Source organism: Bombus flavifrons, chromosome 8 (assembly GCF_040668555.2).
Source record: "Bombus flavifrons isolate JBK064 chromosome 8, iyBomFlav1_principal, whole genome shotgun sequence".
NCBI classification, from domain to species: domain Eukaryota; kingdom Metazoa; phylum Arthropoda; class Insecta; order Hymenoptera; family Apidae; genus Bombus; species Bombus flavifrons.
This window is the reverse complement of record NC_138449.1, coordinates 7,427,809-7,444,279: the sequence shown is the minus strand read 5'-3', so window position 1 is coordinate 7,444,279 and position 16,471 is coordinate 7,427,809. Positions and strand designations below refer to the sequence as shown.

Genomic DNA, 16,471 nt, shown 5'->3' with positions numbered 1-16,471 from the left:
ATAAAGCAATAATCTCTTAAATACTGTGGTATCCAAATATTATTTAATAAGAATCATTGTATCTGGATGTTTCGTTCAATAAACCGAATGTTTGAAAACCACAATAGATACATAATTGTACGTACTGAAAACTAGCCCTACAGCTGCTACTATGGTACATCTGCTATACTTTTTCTCTTTCACACATTCCTTTGTCTTATTCATTGTCATTGATACATGTGCGCCGCGTTTAGCGCTTTTATCTTGCTGTACGGATTAATGTGTATGCATCGTTATGATGAATTGCATGATCCGAGACAAGCAGATTCATAACAGAAATGTGATCACGGTTTTGCTGTATCAATGACGTCAATTTCCAAGATGCTCTCGATCTTGCTACAATGTAATTAGCAGACTGCCGATATTTATACATTTATAAGAGATTCGAAGATGTAAAATTGCATAGGCTATATATGATATGCAAAAGATACTCAAAGTGTTCAAAACAAAGTATATACTCGTTATATTAGTTAGAAAGTAGAACTTTTCACTGAAATTGCATTTCTTTAATTACGTCTTAGTAATGCAACTAAAATTTAAAAGATGTTTAAGATTCGATAATTTAACATACATGTAGGATTTAACAAGTTAAAATAGAATGAATTTTACATTAGATATTTTGTAGCATTGAAAAAGAGAAAAATTATTCTTTAGACATCAGCCTTCTGAGGATTAAAATAAGATATCTATTTTTGATGTTTCGCGCTGTGTAATGAAATTTTAAATAATAGTCAATATTGATCTAATGAATATTAATATATTATATTAAAATACTAAAATGATCAATGAATTTCGCTATCTTTTTTTACAAGTGAATAAATGAAATAATTTTTTATTTTACTTTCTAATTGAATTTTCATAATTTAATGCTTATATAATAAGCGTAGTGCATGAACCAAATGTATTATACTATATATTACTAACTTTAATTATTTTATTTATGCATATAAGTCTAACTGTCTTTACAGTAAAGATAAGAATACAAGAGCATATACGTTACAGTTATATATTGTTAGTGATTAAAAATGAAGAGAGAACATCCATCTAAAACATAAATAAGAGTTTAGCAAGGAGTTCTTTCATCGATGGAATTGTAAAAAATTATTTTAGACGAATAATTCATAATGGCTCATGAAAAGTTATGAATTTTAATATTATTAAAATGCGTTTAAAAAAACTATTTTTATTTTATTTATTCTGATAATCAATTTATAACATTATTAATGTTAAAAAACATTATATATTTGTTTGCTTTCTCAAGTATGTAGATATTCCTTCTCTGAAATGATGTGGAAAAGGCAAAATTCTACTAGAAAGGTGTTGCGATCTTATCTATTATGTTGTGATATTATCTTTAAGCCTGTATATTTGTAAACGTTGAAGTACAATATTTCTGCAAATGTTCACTAAGAAGTAACATTGTTACATGAAAGTGTTATATAAGAATCAAAGTTCAACTTATATTCCTAAGTATAAATAAAAATGTAATAGTAATGATTTAACTAACAATAAATTTGCACAATCATCACTGCAAACTAGAAAGGTAGCATTCATTAAATAATTATTTTTATGATACCATATAAAAATTACGAAAATAACATCAATAGAAATTTGAACAAATAGTAAAATAGCAGCTATTTAGTGATAATATACAATTTTTATTTATTATTTAAAGTTTTATTAGATGACAAAAAAATATTATCAACTGGCACTGAGAGTGTACTATATATATAAATATCGATATTTCTAGAAATGCTTTTCTTTATCTTTTAATGTATATGTAATATTTTTATGTATGTTTCGTTTTAAATAATTTGTTTTATTATAATATAGACATAGTAATCAAGTTGATAAAAATTGTTAAATAAGATAGAAATTATTCTAGAATGTGCGCAATGTTAATGTTATATAAAGGATATATTTTGCAATTTGAGTGAAAGAAATGATTTGGTATATAAACATTTATAATTATGATGCTATAATCATTTGCGGCTATTGTAAACTTAACATTCTCTGAAGATATCTATATAAAAGTTAATCGACAGGAAATTGCAACCACATTGTATACAAAGAAAACTTGACCTTGAATATTATTGGCCTTTTATCTAAAGCGACTCTAGCAGTTGTTTTCGTATGGTTTCTAAATGAAAGTAACTGATTTTTAGATAAATATTTCCCTTCAACCGACTTAAAAGATTCCACAATAAATAATGTATTTTTTATCTTTGCTGTAGTAATAAGTAATACAATTTTGGTACTAGAATATCATCAATAGAATATCATCAATAGAATATCATTAAGTATGTGAATACTTAACATATATTGTAAAATAACTCAGGAAATAAAGAAGCAAATACTACCAAAATACAACTTTGAAATAATTTTATGAAAACCAAAGATGTTTACTGACAATTATAAACAACACCATACAAATATTAAGATCATTTTAGACTTCCAAAATTATTATAAAGTATCGTATCGTTTATTTGTTTGAAAATTATGTTACCTTTGTTTAAGAAACTGTTTAAGTTAAATTTTTCATTCATAAATTATTCTTCTAATATATTTCTAATAAAAATATAACATTTTCAACAAATTATTATTTTAATAATTTATTATTTGTATTTGAAGTGGATATGTGTAAATCTGAGAAAGGTATAGGTTCGTTAATGCCTTACTACGATGTTGAGCAAGCTAAATGCAGTGTGGATAGCGCATGCGCACTGCTTCAAAACTCGATAGTTTATTCCTGAGAATCAGTTTCCTTTAAGTTGGCTGCTCTGTCATCTCTTTGTTCGTACTGGCAACGGTTTGTACAGGCAACGGTTCGTACTGGCAATACTGTCTATTCTACTCTCTACTCTTATGGTTGGGTGGTCTCATTCGTCTTTCGGCAGTTCAAAAGAAAAACGATCTGTTATATTGATCTGTACAACGCACGACTCTCTTAATTGCAAGCTAATTGAAATTTTCGCTTCTATTCTTCTATCAACAATCAAAACGTAAGTATCGTTAAACTAGACTAGCTTTGTTCATGGTTAATAGTGATCAGCCATGTTTGCCGGTAATCATGTTTTCTTATACTTTTACGTATTATATTTACTACGCGCTAGAGAACAAGATATTTAATTAGTATTGATTGTCATTTATATGTGCATAAATAAAACAGATGAAGTAGAGATGAAGTGAAGTAGATATCAATATCATAATTAGTGTATAATTAATAGTTTTACAAATATATGTTTTGCATTTCAACGCATACAAATAAAGCTATAGTACAAAGGGAGATCATTAAGTCAAAGAAAAAAAGACGGTCTGTTCTGTTTTCTAACATTTTTTTGAAGTTCTGTGTACATGATTGGTGTTTATATTGTGAGAGATATAGCTTACAGTTTGTATCGATCTCTATTTTCACGAATTACTAATTTAAACTGATGCCCTTGTAAACCGGTTGTAACGGAAAGTATTTTGGAATGTTTTCGAAATAAAAGTAAATAGTATAATAAATATCAATTGTAATTTTCTAAATATGTGTATGTATATGAACTACATGTATTATTTAGATTATTTTTATTTAATTTTGTTTATAATATTTTCAAAGTGTTTTATTTCAAATTGGAATATTATCTTTTAATTATTGTCTTTTAAATTAGATTATTGTTGTTTATTATGTAAACTTTTTTCTATTCTTATTGTAAAATAAAAATAAAATTTGTTATAGGATACAATGGATTGTGAATGGTCTGGAGAAACTCAAACTCAAACTTCTGTAAGTATTAGAATCTCAATACTAGAACAGTTTATGATAAAAAAAATGATTGTCATTTTTTATATTAGTATGAAAGTAATGGACGTAGTTATGGAAAAGGGCGAGGCTTTATACCGCACAACAATAATAATATGAACAATAATGAGTGGGATTCTAAAGACGCAGAAAATACCAAGACTGAGCAATCTAATACTGACAAATTTTGGCAATCTGGTACTGATGGTAATGATGATTATAAAGTAACAACCAGTAAAGTGGAAAAAGACGGAGAAGGAAGAGGCAGGGGCAGAGGGAAAGGCAGAGGCAGAGGAGGAGAAGGAGGAGGAAGGGTTGGTCGAGGAAGAGGTACATTTAAAAATAGGGATGAAAATGATAATGATAATAATGATTACAGAAGAAATAATAATTATGAAGATGATGCTGATGCTGGTAATCAGAATGACCAAGATGGTAGATCAAAAAAAACAGGTGTTGCACAAAGCAATAGTGCAGGAATGTCACAGAAACCTAAAGAACAGTATATTCCACCAGATTTACCCAGTGATGAAAAAACCTTATTCAGTAGTGGTGTTGAAATGGGCATAAATTTTGATAAGTATGACTTTATTGGTGTTAAAGTAACTGGAGAGGATCCACCTCCGCAAATAGAAAGTTTTGAAAATAGTGGCCTTAGAACCATTGTTTTAACAAATATAAAAAGATCAGGATACACAAAACCTACTCCAATACAGAAGAATGCCCTTCCAATTATAATGAGTGGTCGAGATTTAATGGCTTGTGCACAAACAGGTTCAGGAAAAACTGCTGCATTTTCAATTCCCATTATAAATATGTTATTACAAAGAGGTGCTGATCTAGGGGTATCCTCAGCATACTGTGAACCACAAGCTCTTATCGTATCACCTACTCGAGAACTTACTATGCAAATATGGCACGAGTTTGTTAAGTTTTCATTCAATTCAATTATAAAGACTGCAGTTGCATATGGTGGAACATCTGTTCTTCACCAAAAGGGAAGGCTTTCTGCAGGTTGTCATATACTTGTAGCAACACCTGGAAGGTTATTAGATTTTATAGATAGAGGAAGAATTAAGTTTTCTTCCCTACAGTTTCTTGTATTGGATGAAGCTGATCGTATGTTAGACATGGGATTTTTACCTAGTATTGAAAAGATTGTAGATCATGAGACCATGCCCACGATTAACAGGCAAACATTAATGTTTTCTGCCACCTTCCCTGATGAAGTACAGCATTTGGCAAAAAGATTTCTAAACAATTATTTGTTCGTCGCAGTTGGTACTGTAGGTGGAGCTTGTGCAGATGTGGAACAAAATTTTTACGAAGTTGCCAAGGGTAAGAAGAAAGACTTGCTTAAAGAAATTTTACAAAGAGAACACGATGCTGGTACTTTACAAGGTACTTTGGTGTTTGTTGAAATGAAGAAGAAGGCAGACTTTATTGCAGTCTTCTTGTCCGAGAGTAATTATCCTACTACCAGTATTCATGGCGACAGATTACAGAAACAAAGAGAAGAAGCATTAGCTGATTTTAAAAGTGGGAAGATGTTTGTTTTGGTAGCTACGGCTGTTGCCGCTAGAGGTTTAGACATAAAGAATGTGGCACATGTTATAAACTATGATTTACCAAAGGGAATCGACGAATATGTTCATCGAATTGGAAGAACCGGTCGTGTAGGAAACCGAGGAAGAGCGACTTCCTTTTTTGAACCTGATGAAGATGCACCACTACGTGACGATCTTATTAAAATATTGAAACAAGCAGAGCAACCTGTTCCAAATTGGTTGCTGAGTGCAAACTCGAACAGAAACTACATGCCAGGAAGAGGCATAAACAGATACGGAAGTGCAGACATTAGAGAGGTGTGTAACTTTCTCCATTATCATACTATAATTGTATATGTAATTATATTTTATATGATAAATATGCAGTAGTATTTAAAAAATGAATAATAATGTATATTTTTTTTTGTACAGTACGTAGGCGGATTTGCCGAAACAGTGTATATGTCACCTACACCAATGAGGCCGCAAGTAACAGTCGAGCCAGAAGAGACATGGTAGAAAAGTTTCTCTTTTTTTTGTTTACATACTTTTTGGTATTATTGTTAGGAACAAGGTAGTATACTTTGTTTCTTTATTCCATAAGTCAGAGGTACAAAGAATTTTCTATTCATTAAAGTTTAATATGTTTAATAGTATTCTTCAAGAAGATTAACAAGTAATAGTAAGTTTGTATTTTATCTAACCAAATCGTTACTGATGTTTGACTGAAACGAACCAGACTGGATTACTACGTACCTCTTTAGAATTATAAGTTATGTATAAGATCATATAATGCTACTTTTTGTTGATGCAATATGATACGCAATTTCCGAGAAGATGTGTATTCTTGAATACAGTTTAATACACTGCATTGATCGTACAAATATTAGTTTTTAAGAACAAATAATAACTTCATGATAACCACTTAGAAACAATAGTTTATTTTTATGAAATGTTACTCTCAAAATATTATATTCAGTGTTTTGTACGTTTCCTTTTATAATAAAAAATGCAATGACCAAATGCCTTATTTTGAATATCTTTTTAGTCATTTTTACCAAAAATATATTTACTACATAAATTTCGATTTCAAATTAACATGTATTTTTACGATATATGTATATGGGGTCTTAACTTATATACGGAAAACAAATTAGAAATTATTATTATTACTATTATTGGAAAGAAATTTTCATATTAGTTCGCGTAAATACATATGTAACACATAAATGTGTATGGCTATATAAAAAGAGATATTTTTTCGAGATATTAAAAGAGATTTTTTAATAAAAATTATTTTATTTACATTTTATAAAATTTTATAAATTAAAAAAATATTTTATACATATATTAGGTTTTAGAAATAATTAAACTTTTATATTAGCTTATAGCATTATAGGGGATGAAAATTCAATCAGTAGTGAATGAGTTAAGGAATCAATATAAATGATTGCGTATGTATATAATTCATAAATAATTTAAAAAATAAATTTTGTACATACCATCATTCATCGCCATATCCATCAGATGTAAATCCTCGTCATTAAGGAGAGATGAAAGAAAACCATCGGTGGTTTGATTGATCGAATCGGAAGTTGGTGTATGGTAGTACATCATATCCGCCGGCTCGGATTTATAAGCTGCTCCACTTTCTGCGCCCATTGGTTCGCTACTGTTTGTTAAATTCATTGACGTTGCTACGGCCGAACCCAGATTTGATGACCCACCTGTGGCAATTAGTATTTTAGTTCCAAAAGATTAGGTACTTATTAACATTTATTTTTCTATGCTGCCCTTTTTATTATATTGATAGCATTAACAATATAATAATACTATTAGTTAATTCTAACACTTGTACTACGTATAAGAATATCATTTTAGACATTTTCTAAAAACTTTAATACTTCTAATAATATACTATAACATTTAGGAAAATGTTCAGTATCATTTAGATAGCGTCTGTTTAAAACAATATGTAAAGATTGATCAATTAAAAATGTAAGAATTAGGTCTTTTATAAAAATGATGCATTTTATCTTACAATATTTCAGGAAATCTACTAATGAATCATTTTTAATACAGATGTTTGCATTTATATCTATTTGGTTTCCTTTAACTGAAAAATAAGATTTTGTGAAAGACGAAATATTCTCATATCTCATTTCTTCAAGATCAGCAAATTATCGTATAGAAAAATATAATACAAATGGTTACTTCCTAATAAGTTGACGTATGCCCATAATTTGTCGTATTTATTTCGTTTGATAATTATAGATTTGTAAATACTTTTGCATGTATTTTAAAATACGACATTTATTTAATTTTTCTTAATATATAAATTAAGTTATGTATAAAATGACCTATTTTTGGTATACTTAAAAGCCATTTAGAAATTATATAAATATGTAAATATATACACACATTGTATATGTACATCTTATAGAGAAGAGACACGAGGAACTTGATTTAATTTATGTAAGTATAAATTTTTGTGTAATGAAAGTAAAATGTTTAATGTAGATCACTCACCCACATTGTGATACGGGCTCGTCGCATTAAGATCACCGACCGGTGGGGCCAAAGTAGCATTGTGAAGCAATACATTACGTTGTGCTTCATAATGACTGTGGCTTATACCGTGCCCTGGGTATCCAGGATGTGCTGGATGTGCAAAGTGATCTGGTGCACCAGGTAGCGATAAAAGAGATGCTAGATCTTGCCACCGTTGTTCCATACTCATTGCACGCATGAATGGCATGCGACCCTGAAGCATGTAAATTACAAATTAGCGCATTTTCCACCTTCATATATTCTAACAAGCATTAATAATTGTATCAAACGATAAAAATACTATATATATATATATATATATATATATATACATTATAACGTTTTATTTTTCCATTCGAAAGGAATTTACTGCTCTTCAAAAAATTGTACACGCTAAAAAGAAAAACAGATACAATTTTCGAAAAGGTTTTTCTGTTTTCAAACAATGCAACGCGAACCACCCATATTTACTGCAATAATAGAAAGAATAGATCGAGTATAAACCAGATGCGCTACTCGAAAATAATACCAAAAATACAAATCTTGAAATGTTTGACCTCCGGAGATTCCTAGGCATTGAGATATCGCGACTGATTTGTTCAGGGTGTTTCCACCTCGTTGAAATTGCAAATGTCTGAACTTGGTTGAAGCATGTGAGACTGGATGGGAAATGACCTGAAGAAGTTATATTGACCATCTTGAGGACGGGGGATGGAAATACGGTTTTTAAAGGATTGGTAGCCTTTTATATACTCTGTTTGTTTCACGCGAATGCCAGTTAGAAAAAGAACCAGTAAAAGAAACATCAAATTTTACTTTTTCTCCAAATATCTTACATGTTTCGAATATTTCCTTCGTTATTTCAGGATTTAAATTTTCCAGTAAAATATAGCTTCTCACAAATCAAATGCTATATTTAATCTTTATTACGATATAAAAGCAATCAAAGATATTGAAAACAATTGTTGTAATAACAACAGGCATACGTGAACACATTTTATCTCAATAATCACATTTATATCAAATGAAATCTATATATCGTAAGAATTACGCTCTCTTTATATCGTGTTGTCATTGATTCATGTATCAATCCACTGTCACGTCTACAAAATTCCGCGGCTATCGAACCTGTCAAATCTCAAATCGGTGGATGTTCGGATTCTAGCAAGATAGAAACCCTGCTGATCGCGTAGGTGTTGGCCACACGTAAGGTCGGGCAAGATATTAATGACTTTGGTATACCACGTGTCAAATGTATCTTTCCGGCTGTGTAAGAACGCGCACCGATCATGATCAAATGTCAAACCATGCGTCAAGTATGGAAATTACGAGCAAGAAAAATTTTTATTCAAAGAATGATATTTCGATACGATAAGGAGAACAATTTCGTAGTCCATACGATCATAATTCAATAAATGAATTGCCCGTGTAATGAACGAATTATACAATGAAATATCTTCAAATTTAATAATTTTGATATCTCTTTAAAGAAATGATTAGGTTTTTAAGCACAAACTTCAAAGTAAGCGACCTTACATTTGTATACTATGTATATAATATACAAGAATATTATGCACTGTATGAAGAATTCAAATAAATTAAATTACATTTTTTGTTTTTTCAATAAACATTATAGCACAAGAGATAAAAAGACATATGTACGCTGGTTGCTTACAAAATGACCTAGTGTCCACTGAACGAGAGTTAATTTATCTCCTTTATCCAATCTGATACCATCGAGCGTATGTAGAAACACGATATTTCTCGTATCAAAAATATATTCAATGAACACGTTAATACGTTTTCTCTCTTACGTTTCGTCGAAAGAATCTATGAGTTATTAACACCGCTATCTTCCCTCTAACAACACACGTAATATTAATACAAGACTTGCTCTTGGCTCCATAAATCTCAAGTAACACAGCGAGTGTTAAAATGGTACAGGAACGCGTAGTAAAACGTCGGCGAGAAGTTCGCCAGGGCAACGGAACGGCATGGCAGGAACAGCAGGAAAGAGCTTGGCGCGGCGAGTTGCGCGTAAGTACAGTAGTGGCCAGTGGCGCTTAATGCACGTTGGTATTGTCGCTAATGCATCGGGCCGCAAGAAGAAGATGAATAGGGAAGCTGGCGTAGCGCGGATCCGGCGCGATTGTTGTTCGGCCGCATCAATCAGTCGCCGGTGCAATCTGTCGAGCGCGACGCCTTTAAGGTGATTCTCGCTTGTCAGCGCATCTGTCGGCTGTAGGCCGCGAAATGTAGGACGAGACGTTTGTTCCGCGACGATTTGTCCTGTACGGAGGCGCGCGGGTTTTCTAATGGCCGCAGCTTTACGCTCGTTCTGTTTCGATGCAACGCTCATGATTGAGCCGCTACGGGGAGAGAGAATGAAAAAAAAAAAAAGAAAAAAGAGAACCTTCTACACGCGTTTATACCGTTTCCAAGAACGCCGCTGAGAATTTGACACGCGCACACCAGTGGCCAGTTCACCGTGCTTAAACAATTTCTCATGGTCTTTCTGGCACTCGGTTTTCGGAGATCGGTGCTATTTCTATCGCAGCGCGGTTGTTGCACCTTCAGGAAATCATTTTATCATCTATTTCATGCGTTTACCGTAACGTTCGGTTACGGTTCTGATTTTTGGATCACCGCTCTTCCGTTGCAACAGAAATAAAAATTTGCCCGTTCTTCGGTTACTGTTTCGGGCATTTATGTTAGGGGGGAAATGAGAATGTGTTCGCTGAGCTGTAAGAATATCGATTATCGGCAATCATTTTGTAACATTTTGCTGCGGATATTTAAATGTTTATATTCGTTTCAAATATCCTATTACTAATATCATACTTCTTCGCACTTTACTGGAAATATCAAAATATCTAAGATTTTTGTGCCCTTTCCTCCTTTTATTGTATATCGAATACATTACGCAAAAACTTAACTCAAACAGTTTGTACGTTACGTTACTTCTTTGCACTCTAGTCCAGAAAATAAATTACCCAGACGATAAATGGAGACATTAGAATTTCCAAACACTATTGTTACTTAACTATAACTTTCGAACTGTGGATCCTTGAACGTTTCAAAAATTTCACGACATCGAGCTAAATTTTTGAATATACATATGCGAATGCCAAATATGATCTTCGAATATTGTATGCGTTTCTCCACTAGACTACTGCTGCTCATGATTTATGTATCAACATAATACACATATACTTCATACACATATACTATACTATATATATTCGCGTAAGTACCATACGTGTACATACGCATATCTAGAAGCGAGGTGCACGATCTTGCTTCGCGTATAGGAGATTCCGTCACAAGCCATATGAATCTGCGAGACTGTGAGGAAAGAGATCTGCGAGCGAACAGATGTTTGAAACGCGCTGTCGAGGACTCGCTAGTTTCTTCCGAGCTCTCTCTTCCTCCTTCCTTCGTCTTCTTAAATCTGTTTTCTATTCCTCTCTCTTTTTCCTCTCTTTTTCATAAATTTCTATCTTTACGCTTTTAATCCTTTCTGCGATCTAATCGAATAAGAAAATGATCGTATTTATTCGCAAAATGTATAATCTTGCACACTCGAAAATATAACACGTTCGTACGCCGATAACTTAACCATCTTTCAAGATATTCGGGACAACAATATTTCAATAACTCGATACACGTAACGAATATTTTAATAATAAAGATATTTCAATTTATCAATTGAAAGCTGAAGCCCTTTTTGATCTCTCGAAATATTTCGTCGAAGTTGCTCGTTAAAGTTGCATAATGTTTTTTTTTTTATCAATGTTATCGAAAATTTCGTTTACGTAGGCGAAAAAGAATCGATTTTGATTTATTCGTAACCTCGCTTCATAATCTCACGTACTTCTGTGCATTGCTGTTAATGCAATTGATTCAAACTGAAAGGCACGACAGCGATCAAGCAGGTATTTGATACCTGCCAGCATCGTTTACCCTAACGTCCGCGTCCCTTCGATCCTTGATCGCTTACCTACTTTTTTACCGTGCCACATCGTTCATGTTTTCGTACGTGACTGCCAGTAAGGTTCGTTTCTGTCACGAAAGTTGTGAATCAAAATATTGGGGGATAGCGATTCAATCCCTTGCACTTTACAGCCTATAAAAAAATATTTTGTCTCTCATATTCGTCGTTTCGTCTTACTTATTTAAAATTGTTTACGTTCGTTACGTACGAACGCGTTAAATTCGTTTGTTATCGATTTACTAAAAATCAATCTTATATACACACCTACAAGCTTTATTACATAAAATTCGATAATATTCTAATTCTATATGGTTAACAGAGCATTGCATTGTTTTAAAATAAATACATTTTTTTACAGCAGCCTATAATATCTGTATCTTTTACTTTTATTTTTGTGTTTCGAGTTCAGTATTGTAATTCACTAAGTATAATTAATAAAATTAACCGGAGCATTGAATCTCCTTCGAATAAGTACTCTTTTTATTCACACGATATTCTACGTTTCCACGCTCCTTCTCTTCCTTCTTTTTGATGTTCTGTTTCAACGCAGTTAACACAATCAATCACAGCACGACCGTCTTTTTTGGTTTTAAATTTGTTTCCACGTTTTGATACTCGGCTTGTAAAATAACGTAATTTTTGCCAACAAAAAAAAACTTATAATTTCGATATATTGAGAAATTACGAGAACGATAAAAAATAGAGAAGAGAATAACACTTTGTAAAATTGCTTCCTTTTGATCTGAAATCCTAAATTGTTGTACGTTTATTCGGAGGATAATTCGAGGATCGAAATTGTATTAATTATATTCGCATTTCTACGACTATCAAGCATGGAATTATCTTTACTCTTTAGACTTACGGAGGAGCTTGATGATTGCACAAAGAGGTAAATTCGTTTCACACATCTTAGATAGCTCATACCGCGACGCATTATGTATTTCACAGTGCATAAGTCCAGCAGCTGTTTGGAATCTCTGACGAACGGAACGGACTGTGACGCCCCGTCGCGTTTCTTGGTTCTTGGTGAAAATTGCTTGATCGTTGTACAAGAGTATATAGACTCACGTACCTTGAAAACGCGCTAAAAACTGGACTTTCCTTATAAAATGATCAGATGGTCGCGTCTCATGCGAAAGACGTGGAAATAATTTTGTCGTAATGGATTTGTCGCGAGCGAATTTTTCGTGTTGGAACAAAAAGATTGACAATTTTCTACTAACTCTTTGCCAAATGCATGTGGCAAAAACTACGTGTTAAAAGTACGCTCGATACAAGGAGCTTTTAGAAGATAAAAAATCATCAATAATCAACGAGACGAAAAAATGAATGGAAGAGAATAATCTTACGAGACTGGAATCTTCGTAACGTTTAGTAAGCGTACATAGTGTGAATAAGTATAAAAAAAGTCGAAACTGTTCTGTACGTTTTATAGCCTATCTGATATGGTTAAAGCGAAAAGTTGACTTTGTAAGAAATTCAGATGAAAAGATAATGTGCAATATGTCGAGTATACTCGTAAAAATGGTAAACACGTGGAAACGAAGACACTTGGTTTCGTCATATCGAAACTACCATAACGTTTCTCGAATATGTCGTTTACAGTTTACAAAAACTTGTACCATTTATCGTCAAATTGAATATAATTTAAATAAATGAAATGTAATTTAAGTAGGAAAACGTTTGCTTGTGCTGTAAGGCAAAAAAGCGGAGAAAAAAAGAATCGAAACGTAATGTATGAAACATATGTAGATTTTTATCCCGGTTTGATGAAAAAGTTGTGCAGTGTTTCATACAGGTATTCGACTTTATCGCCGAACTTGCTAATCACATCATCATGTCTTTTCGATTAATCATGAAAAAAAAAAAATATTTACTAAATTATCTATTTCATAAATTTGGCCACGTTAAGGGAACATCGAATTGTTATAAATTGTAAGGGAAAACGTGTACTATGACACTGTCAGATGGGCTGCTGATATCCAAAAGGTATTCTTTGTTACCAAAAACTTCTTTAACATTCAATGTCAAATTGGTCAGACTATCTATAATAGATCGACTTTATCGAAAACCTATTTGAGTTATAGAAAGGATGTTATCACGTTCTGTATGTACTTTAACTGTTTTTTAACGTTGCTTTAAAAAGCTCGTGTAAACAGATTATACGATAAAGATATCTATAACTCAGAGTTAGCCTGAACATTCTTTATATCTAATGTATTTATTCCATTTATTAATATAAATAATTTAAATTTTAAAGTAAGTAAAAATCACTGTCCCACCCACTATCAACAATTTTATCGCTCGTTAAAGAGTAACCGAAAAATATGTAGCACATGGAACGAAAGCAAAGTGGGCGATAGTTAACCGAATACAATAATCTCGACGCCAAGTATACTATCGACAAAATACAAGTAATTAAAGATACGCAGAGAAAGCATGCGCATTACTTATGGTCGGCGGTATACTCTCATGGCTAATGGGCCAAGATATTAATTATGATTCATTCAGATAGTCATCAGATTAATGCACACTGGCATGGGTTACCGCGGCAGGCTCGCGCCAAGTCCTTCAAGTATCGCCACAAGTGCATCCTAATGCCTCGGTCGGTCTCCCTCTTTCCTTCAGCTTCTCATTTCCATATTACATACCTCGTTTCTCTTATTAATTTCGTCTTACGACTCTGCTCGCTCGCGATCCAACATACTCGCCACTATCTTTCAGGCCGTAGCTCTCGGATCGCCCTCTCTCACGATCTCGGTTCTTTTCTGTTCCTTTATCTTGCTTCATCTCCATCTCGATCTCCATCTCGATTCTCCGTCTCTATTTCTACTTCAAGACGCGCTTTCTTTCCTCTCTCCAATCGTAACTCGATGTTGCGTGTAAATATTATGGAAAGTCCAAGGATACTTGGAGGGTTCTTCTTCGCCGTTCAAGGTTCTAAGCAAATATCCAAGTGGCATAGTAAATAAAGCGCTACCGCTCCTCTCGGTCTGGCAAATCCTTGTAGAAAGATATGCAACACCAAGTCCGTCGATCACGGTCAAAGGTCGGCCTGAATTTTTATAATTCCACGATGACCGGTGTCTAAGTGCTTGTCTAACTTTGTGTCGTTGCGAAACGTTAAGAGGAACCGGCGTATCAAACGATAGATGAGTTTTATTATCTGTTCGGTACTTCGTTAGGCGATTCCATTCGTTTATATTGACGGAAATTAGCAGAATATGGTAATTCGTCGTCGTTCTTTTGTTTTCTTTTCTCTTTTTATCAGAGTTGTCTCGTGTGAGTGAAGCCTTCGGTAGAAATTTTTTGTTCCCATACGTTTTCATCTTGTTTATATGCACAAACAACGTTATTCCTCCAAGTATAAATACATGTTTGTGCTTGTCTTAATCTTTACATGTTTCATGTCATATCCTTTACGTGTATAAAACAACAGTAAATAAATATTCAAAGAAATAGTAGTATAGGGTGGTAAAGATATATTTAAATGCGTATTTTTTTTTTTTTTAAGAATTTTCTATGTTTCCATCGATTGAAAAAATGTAACTTTCCCAAAATGAGAACATTCAATTTTCTGTACAGCTCTTTCTTTGAAAAAGGATCTTACATTTGAATCGATCCGAAAATGTACTGTTTTTAAGATAAGAAAAGGATTTGCTGTTTGCATTATATTCGTCGTGAATTATTTATAGAAAAGTGAAAACACATATCTTTGGGTATTTACCAGTATATAAATTATTATTTTTCGAATTTGCACGAAGATATTTAAATTGTTTTGCACTTGTATTTTCCAACTACTTCCATCAGCGCCGGAGGGCTGCGGCTGTAATTACTATTGCATTCTGATGCGCTCAGGTTCGTTCTCTCGTTACTTGCGCGGATCTCTTAAAGTTGCTTTTTGTAATTCCTGCTCGTTACCCACGTATAGAGCATCGTTGGCTTCTCTCGCTTTATTTTTAATCATACGATATTATTTTCGAACTTATTTGGAATACACCTAAAGCCATTTTATGCTATTCCCTGTAGCTTGGATATTTCATTGTTCTTGTTTTGTCATTAGGTCGATCAAAAAGTTCTATGGTTCTTGATGCTGAAGGAAATCGGAGAAATTAAAATCATCTTAATTTCTAGAAATATTCGATAGACATTAAAGTTATTAATATATTGCTATGAACTTTAATTTTCTATTATGCAATTACGATTGTCTTGTGTTATTTGATGGTTCGAAAATTTCAAGTATCAAATGCAAAATACATGTTATAATGATTTCCTTTACGATCAATTGGAAGTTTATAAAATAATTGCTATTCCATTTTAGAAACGTAAGTATGAAACGTGTGCTGCAACCTTACGAAGATTTATTGTGTTGGAACAGAATAAATTGGTGGTGACATTGGTCTAGAGGTGGTTAAGGTACAGAAACGATATTGGTAGCTCACAAAGGATAAGTGGCGACGAGTCGTAAAAATGTCTCACTTAATTAGCACTTAAATCCTTTTTGCAGATCCCTTTTTCTGTCAAAACTGTGAACGTTTAAGATTTTTCGCCCTTTAC

At 32.7% G+C, this 16,471-nt stretch overlaps 2 protein-coding genes across 9 annotated transcripts in view; one reads left to right on the top strand and one right to left on the bottom strand.

Moving 5' to 3' along the window:
• Positions 1-16,471, bottom strand: part of cnc (NFE2 like bZIP transcription factor cap-n-collar) — a 110,932-nt gene that overhangs the window by 17,575 nt on the left and 76,886 nt on the right. For 7 of the 8 annotated variants that reach the window (XM_069118541.1, XM_069118539.1, XM_069118547.1 and 4 more), the window contains exons 6-7: positions 7,900-8,134; positions 6,873-7,097 (exon numbers count right to left, since the gene is read on the bottom strand). In XM_069118541.1, coding sequence (XP_068974642.1) covers positions 6,873-7,097; positions 7,900-8,134 — 460 coding nt within the window. The remainder of the gene's footprint in view (positions 1-6,872; positions 7,098-7,899; positions 8,135-16,471) is intronic. The other variant, XM_069118540.1, reaches the window with a different exon arrangement.
• vas (ATP-dependent RNA helicase vasa) lies at positions 3,912-6,028 on the top strand. Its single transcript, XM_069118550.1, has 2 exons — positions 3,912-5,688; positions 5,803-6,028. The coding sequence occupies exons 1-2, from the start codon at positions 3,940-3,942 to the stop codon at positions 5,887-5,889; spliced, it is 1,836 nt and encodes a 611-aa protein (XP_068974651.1). The 5' UTR covers positions 3,912-3,939; the 3' UTR covers positions 5,890-6,028.

Bases quoted from the DNA above. Each gene is read 5' to 3' on its own strand.
- vas (XM_069118550.1), top strand. From the start codon at position 3,940: ATGAACAATAATGAGTGGGATTCTAAAGACGCAGAAAATACCAAGACT. The intron at 5,689-5,802 runs GTGTGTAACTTT...TTTTTTGTACAG, and splicing joins GAAGTGCAGACATTAGAGAG to TACGTAGGCGGATTTGCCGA.